General features: G+C 39.7%; 1 protein-coding gene across 1 annotated transcript in view; it reads right to left on the bottom strand.

The window, feature by feature from the left end:
- Nucleotides 1–408: 408 nt before the first annotated feature.
- The window catches only part of CMTM8 (CKLF like MARVEL transmembrane domain containing 8), a 38,196-nt gene continuing 21,007 nt past the window's right edge, over nt 409–17,597 (bottom strand). Inside the window, exons 2-4 of the mRNA XM_033056442.2 lie at nt 8,441–8,614; nt 4,449–4,565; nt 409–870 (exon numbers count right to left, since the gene is read on the bottom strand). Coding sequence (XP_032912333.1) covers nt 787–870; nt 4,449–4,565; nt 8,441–8,614 — 375 coding nt within the window. The 3' untranslated portion in view covers nt 409–786. The remainder of the gene's footprint in view (nt 871–4,448; nt 4,566–8,440; nt 8,615–17,597) is intronic.

Here is a 17,597-nt window from a genome sequence, read left to right as displayed (position 1 = left end):
AGGAGGAGAAAACTCAAACCACCATAATCTGCTGAGAAACAAGAAGTGTTACCTTTAGCCAGAGATTTGTGATACCCTCAGTAGGCTGAGCACCGAGCACTAGTCTGGGCTCATGCTATGGAGCCTGTTGGATCTGAGAAACCTGTTAAGATCATGTGTTCTAGGCACAACATTTCTTCAGCTTTGGACCTGAGCTTCAGACCTACAGTAACAGGTTCAAAAAGCAACCTCATGATGTGAGAAGCTGTTAGATTATGCACACAGTATCATTGGAATTCTTGGTTTTATATATTATACTCTGAAAAAGAAATTTAGAAAGCAATCTTCTACTCCCAGTTTACAAAACATGTACAGTTGGATTATTTATTTATTTATTTTTTAAACTTTAAGGTGTTTTTTCCTGCACAATGTCACTTTTCATACATAATAATGATACAATATCAATCTTAGTTTTGGTTGCATTCAGTAACATTTAAAAAGTTACATTTACAAAAGTGGCACATTGAGTAAGATTTATTAAAGGTCTAGTAGTAACAACTATACAATGTCTAGAAAAATACCATGTTAATTTTCAAAGAAGCATATGAAATTTTATTATATAGTACAAAGTCGGGTAAAAAATGTCTCTAAAGACAGCATTATTATAAATAATAATTTGATCTCGGTTTATATTGTGTAAATTCTAAGGGAAATGTTCAAAAATACCTCACCCCTCTTCCAGCCTTTTATCAAAAGTGAATAATCCTCAAGGTACTTTACACTACAAAATTCACTTTAACAAAGTATTTACTGCAACGTTCGTGATCGCCAGGATATAAAGCTAAAATATGTATTTCCAGCATAGCAGGAGGTAACCACGAAGGCAAAGAACTGTTGAGAGAGAGAAAAAAATAGTTTAGGAAATAAATACATTTGAGAGCACCGTAATTTCTAAGAAAAAAAACCAAAACAAAACCAAAACAGTTATGGGACTTGGGAAAAAGGAAAATAGCAAGCTGACAAAAATGGCACACTCTCACCTCCTTGTGCTTGTGTGGCCATCTCAGTCAACACTGTGTAAAAATAAGCTGTGTGTAGAAATATGGGCTTGAGCAGACAAAACATGACATATTTCAACTTTTAAAATAAATTCCTCATTATACTGTCTCAGTACGGATCTTACAGATTGGACTGCCACCAATCTAAATACTTGCTACTTTTAGAGGCTGAGGAATTGTCTGTGGGACAATGTGAGTTCCAGCTAACACTCCTGCCCTGCTGCTCTGTCCCAGATATTGCTTACAGCCCACCTGTACCTCAGCAGGCTCACAACGCATCTGTTTGCTTACAGAGAAAGCTTGGATTCCAATGCAGACCCAGACTTGATCTCAAACAGCACTGCTGATTAGGTTACCAATTCCAGAGGTCCTCTACTGATGAATAATGATATTCCTCAGTGACAGCAACCACACTGTCATATTACTACTTTGTCAGAAATTGATACCAGAATAAGCCTTCTATAGCAGGCTAGATTTATTTCATTTGTGCTGATAAAGTCCAGTTCAGCACTAGTTAATCACTGCATGTTTTTCAAAACAGAAAATATTCAACATGGTCTTAATGACAATACCAGAATGTTTTGTGCTAGTAACTGAATCAACTAAAGCTCTCACTGCAAATAAGATTAACATCACTTTTCTAAGAGGTGAGCAATGATAGGACAAGAAGGAACAAACATAAGTTACAGGACAGGAAATTTCAATTAGATACTAAGAAAAAAAAAATCATCACAGTGTGCTTGATCAGGCACACAGGCATTGTGGAATAGCCATATTTGGAAATACAGTAATTTCACGAATACAAGCCGCAGCAAGAAGACTAAAATTTTGGTGGAAACCCGGAAATGCGGCCAATATTCCGGTGCGGCTAATCTATGGACAAAAATGTGATATCTGCCCTTACTTAGTATCATGCTGGTCCAGTCCCGAGCCAAAACAGTCTGAAATCCATGGTTTCCCGTTGTTCCGATGATGAACCAATCAGAGAACAGCTTATTGCCTGCCTGTGGATGGCGGCGTTACTGAGGGGCGGGGGTTGTTATCGGGGTGAGTTACCTTGGCAGTTCGATAAAAGTGTGTGATATTTCTCTGTACTTTTTAAAGTGTTTTCAGTCTTGTGCGGCTACGGGGCTGGCTGGGCTCGCAGGGAGAGGGCTGGGGGAGCCTCTCTCCCCTCAGGGAGAGGGGTAGAACGGCCACTCGGCTCGCAGGGAGAGGGCTACAACGGCCGCTCCCCCTGCGGGCTGCGAGGGCTACAACGGCCACTCCCCCCGCGGGGCTGCGAGGGCTACAACGGCTGCTCGCCCCGCCCGGCTGCGAGGACTACAACGGCCCCTCCCCCCGCGGGCTGCGAGGGCTAAAACGAGGCCGCTCCCCCCCGCGGGCCGCGAGGGCCAGAGCGGCCGCTCCTGTGCCAGCACGGAGATGTGGCTCCGCTCGGAGCTCAGCTGCCTGCCCGCGCGGCTGAGCGGCTGTTTAAAGGCAACGCAGATCCATTGGGAATGCTCACAAAATGACCACACTATTGTTCCTGTCTTTTTCGGCTTGTAAATAAAGGGTGTGTCTTTTTTCACTTGGAAACAATGTTTCTGAGGTCGGCAGTAAGCCAGTAAGCCCCGGCGATCCCACGATTGTGTTACTAAATGACGACTTTGTGAAAGTTCGCTGCGAACTAAAGTGCGGCTAATATTCCGGGTGCGGCTTATCTATTAAACAAAGGCAACAATGTTGCCAACACACCAGCAGTGCGGCTTATATTCCGTGCGGCTTGTATTCGTGAATTTACTGTACTCAAATTCAAGTGGACAAGGCTCTGGTAGCCTGATATGAGCTGAGCCCTGCTGTGGAGTGGAGAGAGTGGGACCAGATGACCTCCAAGAAGTCCCTTCCAGCCTAAAAATATTTTATGATTTTACAGTTGTTCCTGGCTTATATGCCATCACTGGCATGGGTAGGCACTGCTGAACATTCATCCAGACAGCAAATCTAAGCCTTTCAACAGAGGGCTCTTGGTGAGCACTGCCTAATGCAAATTTAATCTGTAACACCAAAAAACTGCAGATGATGATGTAAAATCTTATTACAATAAAAAACTGTAGCATTCTTCTTTTTCCAATTATCTTGTTTCTTATTAAATAAAAGCATCATCTAAAATCTTTCTAACAGAATGACTATTGGGGATAGATGATTTGCTAAATCCTCTATCCATGAAACCCTTAATGGATTTTGAAAGCAAGAATCCACATTTAATAGTTTATTTAGACACTGTGTTAGATAAACATTATTAGGAAGTATTAGAAGAGAATCCAAACCTCCCATGAGACACTGAACATTCACACATTTTGCATAAAACCTGAATCAGCATGGAAGCTTATCTAGCAGCAAGCAAGTTCCTGTCAGCTGCAGTGGCTGAGCAACAGATCTGTAGTTACAAACTGCCAAGAGGAGAAGACCCTGAACACCACTGAAATGACAGGGATTTAATGATCCAATCCCCAGGACAAAAACAGAGCAGGTGTTCAAGTTCCTGTGTTCATGGCCATATAATATAAGCTTCAGACAGGATTAGTGAATAGTCAGGAGGACAACTGCAGAAGCATGAACACTCAATAATTTAGAATTCCTGCATAAAATTGAATTTGACTCCAGTTGCCACAACATGAAAAAAGTTATTTTACAACCCCCTTACCTTTGCTAGTGAATGTGTTCACCTAACTCAAAAGGTGACAAGGCTCTTTTCTGTTCCTTTTTTGTTTTGAAGTTATTTTTCATCCACTTTGACTGTTTTGGATTTCTAAATTTAAGTACTAAGATAGTAATGTCAGACTAATTAGTGATTTTTCTCTTGTTGCCCTTGCAACTCAAGGGAAAGACCATCAAAAGTTGAAGCTGTAACAGGAAGATCATTGTGGAAACAGTGGTAGCATTCCAGGGCTTTCTCAAGGTGCTGTGTGGGCAATGTGGACAATGGTTCAGCCCACAGAAAGCTGAATGCATCTTACCTATAAGTATGCAAAGTTGGCTGAGTTAGTTTAAACTGCTTTTGAAGTTGTCCAAGTGCATTGAGGTGACTCGATGCTCACACAATCTTTTTTGTCTGCTCTGATGTGCAGGCTCTGACCTCAGCCAGAGAGCTGGTAATAAATGGGGGCAAGGGAGGAGGAAATCAGTGTGATCTTAAAAACATTACTGCCTTTTCTGATGTGACTGTCATCTCCTGGTTGATTTTTAGTCACCTCTAAAAATGATGAACTAAATTGCAGCTACTTGGAAGTTTTGTGTGTGACCTGTATCAGTCTGCAGCTTTCCAAAATGCAGAACACCTGCAACTTCAACCCACACTTCCAATGAGACTTCATTTGCTATAATTTTATTGGACGTAGAACTGTTTTAAACAAAAAATTAACTCACTGAAGAAGCTGCCCAGCTGTTGTAATTGTGATTGTCCAGATCTTTGGTAACTGAAGATGCATCTACAATGGCAGCAATGAGATACAAAACAAAGGCACTTCCATTAAAACACAGACCCTGTTGAAAAGACAAACATACATCATTAATATGCATAGGCATTTGTTTTCCAACATTACAAAACTCTCTTCTGAAATACACTGAACATATGCAGTGTACACTAGAAATGTCACTCTTAACTATTTTTGCCTTCTTTCATGTTTCTATCTGTAAGACTAAAATTTAAATGCTTTGAAGATCCATAAACATTAAGCAATATTTTGAACAAACTGTTCTCTCCATCACACTAAATCCAGAAAAGTCTAAAGTTGGTGCACTGTGATTTTCCGAAAGTGAAAATAAGGACTCAGTTTGGTTACCACAATCTAAGGGTTAGGCAGTCAGAATATGACACTACATGATAAAAAACATAAAAAAAGAAACAAGACGAAACTGCACTTTGATTACATTTATAATCTACACAAAGATAGGAATCAACAACTCCTGGCATATGGAGAATATTTATAAAGCTACCAAAACTTTGTTTTCTACACTACTGAAGGAGATAAAGAGTGATTTTTTTTCTCAGTAGTATTCTTCCATCTCTCAGTGCCTTTCCCTTCTGTCTGTTTTTAAGAGGAGAAAGAGACAGGTAAATCTAAGGAGGAGAACAGTCTGAATGGACTACATGGGTCATCAAGACCCATGGCAGATGCTGCATTTTGTCTTTCAAGAGGAAAAGTTAATGTCTCAGGGTACTTATATTTATTACTAAGAAAGAAGCAAAGCAGGTAACAATGACCTCACATAACACTACCAAGAGCAAACAAAAAGTTAGTTTGATTTTTGCATGTGAGAAAGAGCAGGAAAGGAAGAGAGAACAGATGTCTAAGAAGATGAAAGAGAAAAATGTATGAGGGTTTTTTTGAAGTACACGATTTAAATACTTTGTCCTTTACTTTCTTACTACTTGGTCATGGAAGTTTCTTCTTTTTAAAAAAAAAAAAAAATCCCCTCAAACTCCACTCTGCTACTTGTCTAAGGCATACAAATTTGGTGCCATGTTTAAGTGGAATGCCTGTGACACGCTTTGCATCTAGTTACAATTGCAGGAATTGATAACTCAATATAGACCTGGACCTCAGGTGGTACATAATCAGCTCCCTTCAGCTTCTGAGTTTTGCACTCAGAGTGTCACACAAATATAACCTTTAACTCTGTTGCTCTAGCTGTATAAATGTTGCCATACTGGTGCAGCTTCAACTTCCTAATTCACACCATGTGACCCAGTGGATGCTAGGAATTTATACTAATTACAAACAATTTAATTCACTTTTTATCAATTTTGTCGAAATCTAAAAAAAGCTGCAGCTCAAAAAGAGAAGTTCAGAAGGAACAGTGGAAAATATCCACTTACCCTTCCACAGGGAACTGGGCTGGGCAAGTGCCTCAGCACTCAGATGGAGTCCAAGGACTGGCACTTGAGATTTGATTCACACACTTACAAATGAGTGGGGGTTCATCTCACCTATATCAGTGCGTCTAATAAAAGATGCTATTTCTATTCACAGATCTCACCTCTTGTTTTATCTGGGCATTACAACAAGAAAATATCAAACTGTCAATTTTAGGATGAGATGCCAACAATTGGCAGGTTCAGGTGAATTTCTGTAATGCACTTATTTAGAAACTCTTGATTTGATTACCTAGTGTATTCGTTGTTATTTTCAGATTTCCCATTCCAAAAAGACTCAATTACCCTGGAAAGCTACAAATCCCTGCAATATCTTGTCATGTAGAAAAGAAAAAACCACATAATTTCTGAGAAGTGCTGCTCAGGGAAATAACACTGTTGGGGAAGATGGAATGCAGTGCAAGCTGACTAGGCCTTTACTGCCAATATATTACTCAAACCAAATGGTTCATGCTAAATTACCATCTGCTTCTTAAATTCAAATTCACCAGATTTTAAAAGCTTCCATTGATTGTTTTAGCAAAAAACTTGCACTATGAAGGAGAGTCAGTTTTGAAGCACGTATTTTGGGTTAATTTGCAGTAAAAGTAACTGTATCTTAAGCAATTTGGTAATGTGCTTAACCTGCAAAAAGAGAATTTATGACAGAGAGGTCCAGATGTAATTTTGGATACTACATACAATAGGAACAGTTTAAGCTAACTGTTGCCTAAGGAGGTAGAGCAATAACTGGCAGATATTGAAATTCAGGATTCTTCAGAGAATAGGGTAAAGATGGGTGTAAACTCACACACAAAGGTGTGTGTCATGCTCATTCCAACAAAGACTTTAAAAGCACCTCTCTGAAAAAGAGACTCAGTGTTCCTCTTGGCTATACAGGAGCAGCAGAGGACCAGTTCAAGGGCTGTTCCCAAAAGCTCTTTTAATACCTTAGGGCAAAACAAGCTGTAATACAAGTATCTTTTATTTATTTTGTATTTATTTTCTCTTTATATGACCCTTTTATATAAAAGAAGACTACCTTTTGGACTTGCATTTATGTACATCTACAATCTATTTGAAACTCAGAGCAAGAAATACACTCGATATGAAATAGAAACAAATCAAATATTCCAGTTTGTCTGCCACATAGATCATGGGCAACTCATTTATGTGCAGTTGTCTCATAATAACACTCAACTGATGAAAGAAAGGCAATGACTAAAGCTTTATTCAAATGGTTACAAAGATGCTTTCCCTTTGAAAGTACTTTACTTACATGTAATGCAATAGGGGAAAAAAACCCAACCAACCCCCCACCTTTAAATGTACCCAGACACATTACTGCTGTAATTGAAATAATCCAACATTTCTATAGCAGTGTTACAGCCTAAATGGTAATTGCTGGCTATGAAACTTGAAAATAGAGAAGCTATCTGAACATAATCCTGGTTGTTCTTATTAGCAATTGCTATAGCTGGCTATTTATTGCAGCAGCAAATGGGAACACTAAAAGAGAAGGCTATTCTAGTATTCAATTTTAGTCACATACACAATATAGCTGATAACAGGCTGTTAGCACTATGGAAGTCAAATACATTTCATCATAAAATTAACAGAATTCTAGTCAATAATATTTAGCTGTTTGGAAAAAAAAAAAAAAGAAAAAGAACAGTATCTCGCTGTATCCAACAAGTGCAAAGATAAAATTTATAGTGATTCTTAGATGGATCACAAATAGCCAGTTGGCTGAAATGACAATGACTTTTAGGATCTACTACCCTGAAGATCAGGCTGTTATGCAAATGAGGTAAAAATATACTGTTGAGAGTTAGAGCTGGCCAGGTTTGCTCAAACCATAAAAACTGGATCTGCATTTTAAGTGCCTGTGAAATTTTTCTGTAATTACAGTAGCTGTTTATCTGATTTGCTTTAACTCTTGAGCTCAAAGCAAAGGATTACATGGTACATATTTTACATATATATAATTTGCAGCACTATTTTCACAGTAGAAGTTTGGATTGTCAGAGTGCTGCTACCGCTGAACTATCCTGGCTTTAACTTTAGCAGAGGAAGACTCATATTTTAAGAGCCCAAGTCCTGCTTCTAATGCATGGTGCTGATTCCAGTAGGGATTTCTGCTGTTTAAGCCATATGGCCGGGCCTGTTAGCTCAGAGGCAGCAACAGACTTATTCTTCATGGGATGTAACCACTACAGAGAGAAAAAGAGGTCACTGTGCATAAAGTATCAATCACACACACATTAAAAATCAAGTCACTACATCAACTGCTGAACAAAATGGTGAAACATCATAGAAAAAGTGTTTTGAAAGTGTCTGGGTAGTATGAAAGTAAAACACTGCAGGTATGCAGCCACAGAGTAATTAGGGAAAAATCTGCAAAGAGTACAAATAGAGTTGGTTAAATATACATGAATGCACCAAAATTTTATTCTCTTCAAAACCCAGTAAACCTAAAAGGACAAAGAATGGGTATATTTACCACCATGGTCCATGGCACCTGTGGGATCCTGGTGTAGGTCATTGTCATGTAGATGATCAGAAAGAAGACGGTGAGAACCCAGTAAAACACAGCTACAAACATCACCCAGCCGAAGGCTGGGTATAGAAAGTATTCTGTTCCAGCAATGAGGGTCCACACCAGCAGCCCCAATACCTGCAAAAGTTATGAAGAAGAAAGAAAACTGTTACACAGTTCTAGACCTCATACATTAGTTCGAGGTCAAGGAGCCACTGCTATTCACATGAACCATTCAATGAGATGAATGCTGCACTGGCAAAACACTGATCTAACAAAAAAGAACATATAAAACTGGTTTTACTGTGGCAGGGTGTCACAACGGGAAAGGCATCTTATCTGTTGATTTAGCTCAACCTTCGACTAGTTTGGAGCCATACTTGCAGTGGCTTTACAGCTAGCTCCCAAAAGGATTGATTATTGCAACTTACTTGCTGATGTGCACGAAGGCAAATACCTCTGTTTTGCTGCCAGCAAAGTCACTTTAGAAATAACAGCCTGTGAAAGACCACTGGGATCTTCAGGTTCTACCTGCCACAGTCACAGTTAACTTACCAGTTGGAGTTGAGCTCACAATTGTCCACACCTGCTCTGTGGATTGGCAGGCACCACAGACACAGAACAACTTCTAGACCTTACTGTAAAAGCTTATAGTAAAATATCAATACCACTACAACATATAACTGTAATTGGAGAAGAGCAAGTCAGATTGGGAATGTCATTATATTCCATATGTTCTTAAAACATTTCCCAAGTGACTTGACCCTAAATAGTAGACAAGGACTCACACTCAAGCAAAGTCCTCAAGCAAACTAGTCTGGGGAAAAAACCTGCCTGCTGATGTGGCAATCTGTTCACATCAAAGACACAAAGAAGAACATGAAACAGAGGTTTTAACATACTCTCTCCAGTTTTCTCCACTGCTAGGTGATCTCCAATGCATTAAAAGGAATGAAGAGCAAGCAAAACAAATGTCAAGTCATATGCCACAGGAAAAAAATGTTGTGTGTTTTGCAAGTTGTCCAGCAATTAGAAAAATCTTAACCGTAAAAAGAAAGTGGTACTTGATACCTTGAAACAAAGAAACAAACAAAAAGCAAAGCCCACCCCACACACTTTTGGACTCAGATGTGGGAACTAAAATTCCTGTATTTGCAACAAGGCTTATCTCTTTCTGCTATCTAGTGAAATTGCCTAGCAGTGAGAAATGGAAGGATTACAAAATTAAAGCAAATAGCAACACATTTAATGCATAACAGCCACAGCTGGACAGTCTAAAGAACCTTCTATCCCAATATCCTATCTCCAGCAGGAGTTAGTACCAGACATCTGAGGAAATACATTAAAGAATAGACCATGCAACAGTAATGTTTCCTTGGACCACCTCCCTCAGCTCTCAGGACTGTGCAGTGAAGGGACTCCTGAGCTGGTAGTGATATCTTTCAACAGACCCTGACAGCAGATGATGGTTTTGCTACAGCTTCATTTGCAGAAGAGCTGATCCTATTCCCATACAAGCTGCTGGCCATGGTCACATTTACTTCTTTTTTGCAGAACTGAACAAATACATAATGCATAGAGATTTATCATTCATGTTTACAAGGAAAAACTATACTGTTAAAGAAAAGTGTCTTGAAATTGGTCCTCCTACCACCTGGCATCTGTTTATTTTGTCTTCAGTTCATCCTGCAAATTGCCACACAAACTTAATTCAGCCCTCTATCATGTACTGACAGTAGGTTCGATGTATGTTATTTGTACATTCATTAACATCTGCATCACACATACATAAAAGAACTGCACAAATATCCGGTTTGTTTAGCGTTTTCCTTCTCTCTTAACAGAGAAAGCATATAATGATCTGTTCAGGAGCATTTTCCCCCACTGTTTTCACCAATCCACCAATTTGTCTTCAACAGGAAGCTCTAGAACTGGCTCAGACTGGGATAAAAATTCCTGGTTTTTGCAGCATACCAGGGGAGGGCAGCATTGCCTTGTGAGAACACTTCAAATAGTGTTAAGTGGATTCTTTAAAACACAGAATTTGCAATGCAAAGTTATCGGTTCAGCAATGCTTCATAGTTCATTTTAATTCTATTTCCAACAACATTTTACTAATGGTAGCAATTCAGTTAATAGCACCTCAAATTGCATGAACTAACCTCAATCAGATAAAAAACAACTCAATTTTAGTGTAACAAGTGTTTTAAAGCTAAACAATTTTGATAGACTGTTTAGCTAACAAAATACCATTTTCTTAGGATAAAAAAGTTGTTTTTCATTACATCCATCCACTTTAATCCAAATTTAAATTAATCATCCAGAAATTACACTGATAAACAATTCATCTTGTGCTTGATAACAAAATTCTTAAAGGCAGATTTATCCTAGATCTGAGTGTCTTATAAAATACCAATAACAGAAATTTCAAAGGTAAGAAAAAGAAATTAAACATCATTAAATACTCTGCTTATAAGTGTTGGTTTTTAGAACACTTTAAAATATAGAAGTAAATCTTCCATGAAATGCACAAGCTTATGAAAAATTTTTACTACTAAATGCAGTAAGATTGACATGGATACCTCAGCTTATATAATGGATTATTATTATTCAAAAGGGCAAAATCTGCACAAGCAGCAAGTTATTAAAATTAAAAAGAAAAATTCTGAGATTACACAAAACCACTAATCTTACATTACCACACACTAAAGCTAGCAAGACATTCCCTAGAGCACGAAGATTCATGCTAGGCCCTGTTTTTTCCAGTAGTATTCTAACCTGGGGTTGTCACCCCTCTTCAAGATCATTTGAATATTTAGGAGGCTGTACATCTCACACGTATTCCAAAGAATTGCTTTTAACCCACATTTTTAGCTAGCATGTATCAATGGCAGAACAACTCACCCAGGCAATTGAGATGCATCACAGATGTTACAGATTTATATTCTTAACTGGTTCCTGCATCGTAACTTTGATGGGTTGCATATTATAGCACATTTGACATTTTCAGTTAGATCTAGATACTCTTACAGCATATTACTGGAGCTGACAGGCTAAAATAATATTTCAGATTTCTTGATTAAGCCTGAAAAGGTCAGATCAGCTCATGGTCAACAATTCACTCAGTGTAGTTAAATGATATGGCAAATGGTTTCGCTGCATATGTAAACATACGCAATAAATTGATTTAAAGTTCACACTGTCCATCAGCATCTGCAAAATACCTCAGGAGCCGAAGGAATACAGACATCTAGACAAGCTTTCCATGATTAGCCTGTGTTCTCAGCATGTTAAATACTGAGATTGCTGCTGCAGTGTTGAACGCCTGCCTCATAATTTTCTGACTGTCCCTTACATGACAGGTTTGCTGTTCAACAGATCAGTACAAACTGGGTGACACTCCTGTATCTGCTGGAGCTGAGAATGCCACTTCTCTCACTGGTTTCACACCTCCCCAGTGGGAAGAACTGGGCTATATTCAAATGTCATCTCAACGAGCATCCAGCGTACAGAATCTGGCAAGTGACTGATAGGTAAGCAATACTGGAAAGCCAAGATCAGCAACAACTGGGGAGTGCCTGCAGTAATTCAGTGAGCACAGACGGTGCACAGCCACCTTCACTGCTCCAGTCAGCTCAAAAGGGAGCTGGGAAAGGCCTGTATCTCATTAGGACCAGGTAGGCTAGAGTATATTAGTAACAGCCAAATATTTTATTTCAATTTATGAGCAGGTCAGAATATGCTGAATTAGAATTACAGGAACATATTACTATCCTGGAAAAATGAGCCCAGGAAAGGAGGAGGAAAAGGCATCAAGAAGGCCCAAGAAAATAATGTGTGTGGTAATGGATGAGAGGGGGCATGCTGGGTCTTAAGACTGCAAGGGCTCCAACAACAAGGCCCAGTTTTTCAAGTCCAATGGGAATAGGGATTTCAGTGCAAGATAAAGGTAAGCAGTTTTCTGTTGTTTATGGCAGGTTCTGATTTCAACTCAGACATTTATTCTGTGGTCATTTGGCTGCTGCTTGATCAGGTACCTCCATTACTAAAATGCATTAATATGTCAAATGCACTAATGCATACGTCAGCAGTTGGCAGATACCATAAAAGGAAGTAACTTGGTAGCAAAGTCCAACATTATTGAGTGTGCAGGTTTAAAATTAGATGCTTAATTGCATATTCAAACCCTTTAATAAATGCCATAATTCTTCTGCAGTGTTGAGAACTTCAAAAGCATCAGATTATTTAGTCACTTAAAAAAAGAGAAAAAGGGTTTTGTTGTTAGTACATGAGACACATCTTGTCTCATGTCACAAATCAGCAGGTATAAAAGCAGGTGTGAGTTTAAATCTGTGTATCCAATTTTGCTTTTTAAAGCAGATTAAACACTGCAAAAGAAAATTTTTACTTGCAACCTGCATTAAAAAAGGTTATGATGTAACAACTCCTCTCCAATGATGCCAGAGTTTGGAATTGTCCAGCATTTCTCCTGAGTGGTTAACTCAGCAACACAGTTAAAAATGGGTATACATCCTTTGCACAATAAAAGAAGTGTGATTGTAGCAGAACCGACAGGAAGAAAAACCCGAGGCTCTACTCTTGAAAAAAAAAAAAAAAGAGATATATATATATATCGGCATGTTTGCAGAAGCTCTTTCTATCCTTTATCCAAGAGATGCTTCCTGTGACCATAAGCACTACAGGATTTATATGGAGTTGCTACTGGCACAGACGAAAAGGATGGCAGATGGATATGAGAAGAGCTGTGCATTTGCAGCACAAATTGCCTCCTGTACGCAAAGCCACCTAAACATGGACAGCATCCAGCAAGGAAAAAGCAGACATTGTGCCTATTCTTCCTAGCAAAGGAGATTTATGACTAGAAGACAGAGAGACTGTTCAAAATTATTGCACATCATTATTTCACCACTAAATCACAAGTTAGGAGCTACCTTAGCAGCAGCACAAGCAGCCTGTCAATGTCTCAACCTCCATCCTTTTCTCCCTTGGCTACATATCAAGATGGTGGTGCTAGTGTGCTTTTTAAGGAGAAAAAAAAAAAAAAAAAAAAAAAGAGTGAGAAAAAGAGAATTCTCCTTCTAAATTCTCCTTCTACTGTTTCTGTAAAACATGTCCAGGACACTCAGTCATAAGAGCAGGCAGATTTAATTGTATTATTTCCAGCTGGTTTTATTTCACAGATTTATTGATTTATTTGCAGATTATTTACAGATACAGAATAATTTTTTTAAAATGTTTTTCCAGCTCAGGCTGCACTTAAAAAGTGTCATTAAATCAGAATTTTTGTGCTCTCATACATCATCCATGAAGTCACATACAACAATTCCACCTTCTGCCTCTAGAGAGAGCACAATCATTGCTTTTTTCTTTAGGAACGGGGCACTTTGCACAGCAGTAACATCAGGGCAATTTCCATACAATGCAATCCCTGCAAATTGAAAAGGACCACTCAAAATAAGCAAGATATATATATGTGTGTGTGTATGCATATATATATATCTATCTTTCACAAGGGAAATTACAAGTTTGAGTGTCTTCCCAAAGCAAACTTAACAGGTTCACTTCCATACCAGGTACAACAGCAATATCAACTGTAGGTTTATCCATGAATTAGTCAAAATAAGAATATGTGATGTGTTTTACTTAAAAAAACAAAATGTGTAAGAAAAAATAAGGTGAAAGCCTACAATTATCAGATAAATCAAACATCAATCCAGACTAAGATACAAAATATAAAAATGTTATTTCTGCTGCAGTCAGAGAAAAGGTGATTAGCATGTTTTTAAATGGAAAGATTCAAATTTAAAATATTTCTATTAACACTGGGTAAAGATGCAAAGATGAGGAAATTAAAAAATGCTTTTTAGCTGTGGTTTTTAGAGAGATAAGAAACTCACTTAAGCGTCTTTTGAAATTTCAATTTACTCTGCAATAATCTAATCAATACATTGCATTACCCTACTGCTTCTCTTTCCCAGTCTCAAACTTTTTTTAAACACCAAACATTACAGAGAGCTGACATCAGCTACTCACTACTGTCCCTTCCTCATTAGATTTTTCAGGGCTTTGCCTTGCTAGAAAAAAAATTTAAAATCCACAGTGCTCGCAGAAGCACACAGTGGACATAACAATTTTATAATTTGCACAGTACAGCCCTTAGCATCAAACTTAAGCAGCAGCTACAGGTCTCAAGTCCCTCCTGGCTTTGAAAACACTTCTGCCTAATAAAAGTCCAAAATTCAGTCTCTTCTACTTTCCCAGAATTTCTAAAAAATGTCTGAATACTTGTTTAATTACTTTCAAACGACCAGTCTCAGTGTTGAATCTTCTCACTTCTTCAAAATATCTGTCATGCTCTTGTGGCAGCACCACACTCACTACAGGTTAAATGGGCCTGAAATAGTGTCAGTACTGACTATTGCTTCAGAGAACCACCCCCCATTCCAGAGGTGTTGTTTAGGATAGATTTCCCAAGAAAGAAAACTGCTGGAAGCAGCACGTGCCAAAATATGTTCTGGAAGTATGTCTTCATCAAAGACTGAACTCTCTTACCCCCGAGTTTAGTCCAAATCCTATGACATGTCAGAAAACCTCCTGACCCAGGACTGAAATGGGTCAAAGCCTTCTGGCAGACACTTCATTCAATAGGTAACACGCCTATTCCGGAATGAGACTTCAGACAAAGCCCTTCAAGGGCTGACAGACCTCTGCTGCCTTTCCCACAGCTCCACAAAGCAGGGAAGTCTTCCCACACCTACCCCAAACCCACCAGAAAGAGTCCAGGACCACCTCTGCCTAAAAAACTGCGAACCAGAGCTCCTCATGTATGAATCAGTAAAGAAAGTCCAGTCCTGGTGTTCAGATCATGATGCTCAGTATCCAAACCAACCATGCAGTGAAGATGCACTGAAATGGCCATACCATGTGTAAATAAGGGTATCAGCTTGCACTTCCAAAAGGAGTTACACTGGGAGGCAGAGCCAGAACTCAGGAGTGCCCAAGAAACTATAAAGCCTCATTGGGAAGAGCGGAGAGAGAGAGGCATGCAACTGAGAAATCTTTTTTTTCTGATCAGAATGGGCACTGCCCAGGCATAAAGACAACAGCACCTGGGTAAAATGCAGCAGCACACCCATTTTCATGTCACCTTAGTAATCTACCACCTACTAAAAAGGTGTAAATCACAGAGTAATCACTCCTTCTTTACTGCAGTCCACACATGTGGAGTCTTCTGTGATACGGTGCTCCAGCTCACTGCATCTGGCATCCCAGAAAAATAACTCAGTGGTGGGAGTCAGTAAGGAAATTGTGCTGTCCATGACAGCAACATATTACAGGTTGCTTCACCTGAGAAATATGCATGGAATGCGTGAGACCAGAGCTGACATCAGTAACACAGTAAATTTAAGGAGGTAGCTTATATTAAAAAAGCAAGAGATGTTTTCTGGAAAACACAGACATATCACATAGAAATTATGAAATCACTACAACAGATTTCTTAAAGTTTTTCAGGAAGTTCTAGTAATAACTAGAGGCAGCATAGTGGATATTCAGATGGTAAATAAGAAATACAAGTTTGTTCAGGTTGTAAATTTTGTTCATGTCATCAAAAATGTTACAATGGAAGATTAGAAGCTCTTAAAAAAAAAAATAAAAGTAATAAAAACCTCTACCAAAGAGAAAATATCAGAGTGCTTTATAAATCAATGGTGTACCCAGACATTGAGTATGTTCTGCTCATTCCTCCCTTCCACTGACAAAATGATTCAGTTGGATTATTCAAGGCACAGACAACAGCTCCTACAATAAAAGAAAGTTAAAGCTAGAAAAAAAGACAGATCCAATTTTTTGTTGAAGACTGAAGGAGGGTATGACAGAAGTCTGCAGAATGTCAGGTGGCATAAAGAAGGGAGCGAGGAGTAGGTTTGGATGCGTGATAGAAGAAGCATCCTGCTAAATTATCACACAAAACTATGAAAAGCAAACAGAATGAAATGGTCTTTAAAAACAAAACCAAAAGAAAAAAAAAACCCACAGTACATAACCAAGTCACAGAATGCCACAGGAAACATCACACACACTCAAGGTCAGCCCTGTCTGTATACAGTAAATTCACGAATACAAGCCGCACTGAGTATAAGCTGCATCGCCGGGTGTTGGCAAACATTTCGTTCTTTGTCCATAAATAAGCCGCACCTGAGTATAAGCCGCTCTGTCGTTAGCAGTGAGGACCCGCGTGCAACAAAGTTGCCAAATAGTAACAGAACTGTGGCAGGGCGGGGTTTACTGGCTCGGCTCGGGCCATGAGGGCTTGGGGCTGCTGACAGGGCTGGGTGGCCCAGCTCAGTGCTGCCGCTCAGTGGGGCCACTCGGGGCCGGCCGCCGCCACCATTGGGCTTGCTCGCCCTGGCCCAGCGCTGCCTTGCGGTGGCAGGGGGGGCACATAGCCTGCCAGCACCCGCGGCAGCGATGGGACGCGGGGACGTAGCCTGCCTGCTCCTGCGGCGGCGGCATGCGGGGACGGGAGCCCCCCGAGCCGTGGGGCCAAGCAGGAGAGAGCTGCCCCGCCTTCCCCCGAGCCACGGGGTCAAGCAGGAGAGAGCCCCTGCTTCCCCCGAGCTGCAGGGCTAAGCAGGAGGGAGCTGCCCCGCCTTCCCCACCCCCTGTGCTGCCTGCATGGAGCAGCTCCACCCGTGGCGCAACAGAGTAACAATTTGTAACAATTGCAAAATGCTGGCTTTTACTGGCAAGTTTTTATTCACATATTAGCCGCTCCTGAGTATTAGCCACATTTCCGGTGTGGGAGCCAAATTTTAGTCAAAATGGTGCGGCTTGTATTCGTGAAATAACTGTATATTATATACATACATGATAGTCGTGATAGTCAGCAATCTTCAGCACTGGAAATCCCTAAATGTGCAGTTTGCTAGAAGTTAGAAAACCATAACAAAGAATAGCTTGCAGTGTGTGCTCTTTCCTATACTCCTCCCTAAGTTTTCAGTACCAGTGACTATTACAGACTGAGCTAAACAGACCATTGACCAGATCCATTACTTCTGGTTTTAACTTGCCTTCCTTTCCTGCAAAAAAGCCTTGGAAA

This window comes from Catharus ustulatus, chromosome 1 (assembly GCF_009819885.2).
Source record: "Catharus ustulatus isolate bCatUst1 chromosome 1, bCatUst1.pri.v2, whole genome shotgun sequence".
Taxonomy (NCBI): domain Eukaryota; kingdom Metazoa; phylum Chordata; class Aves; order Passeriformes; family Turdidae; genus Catharus; species Catharus ustulatus.
This window is presented reverse-complemented; position numbering and strand designations above follow the sequence as displayed.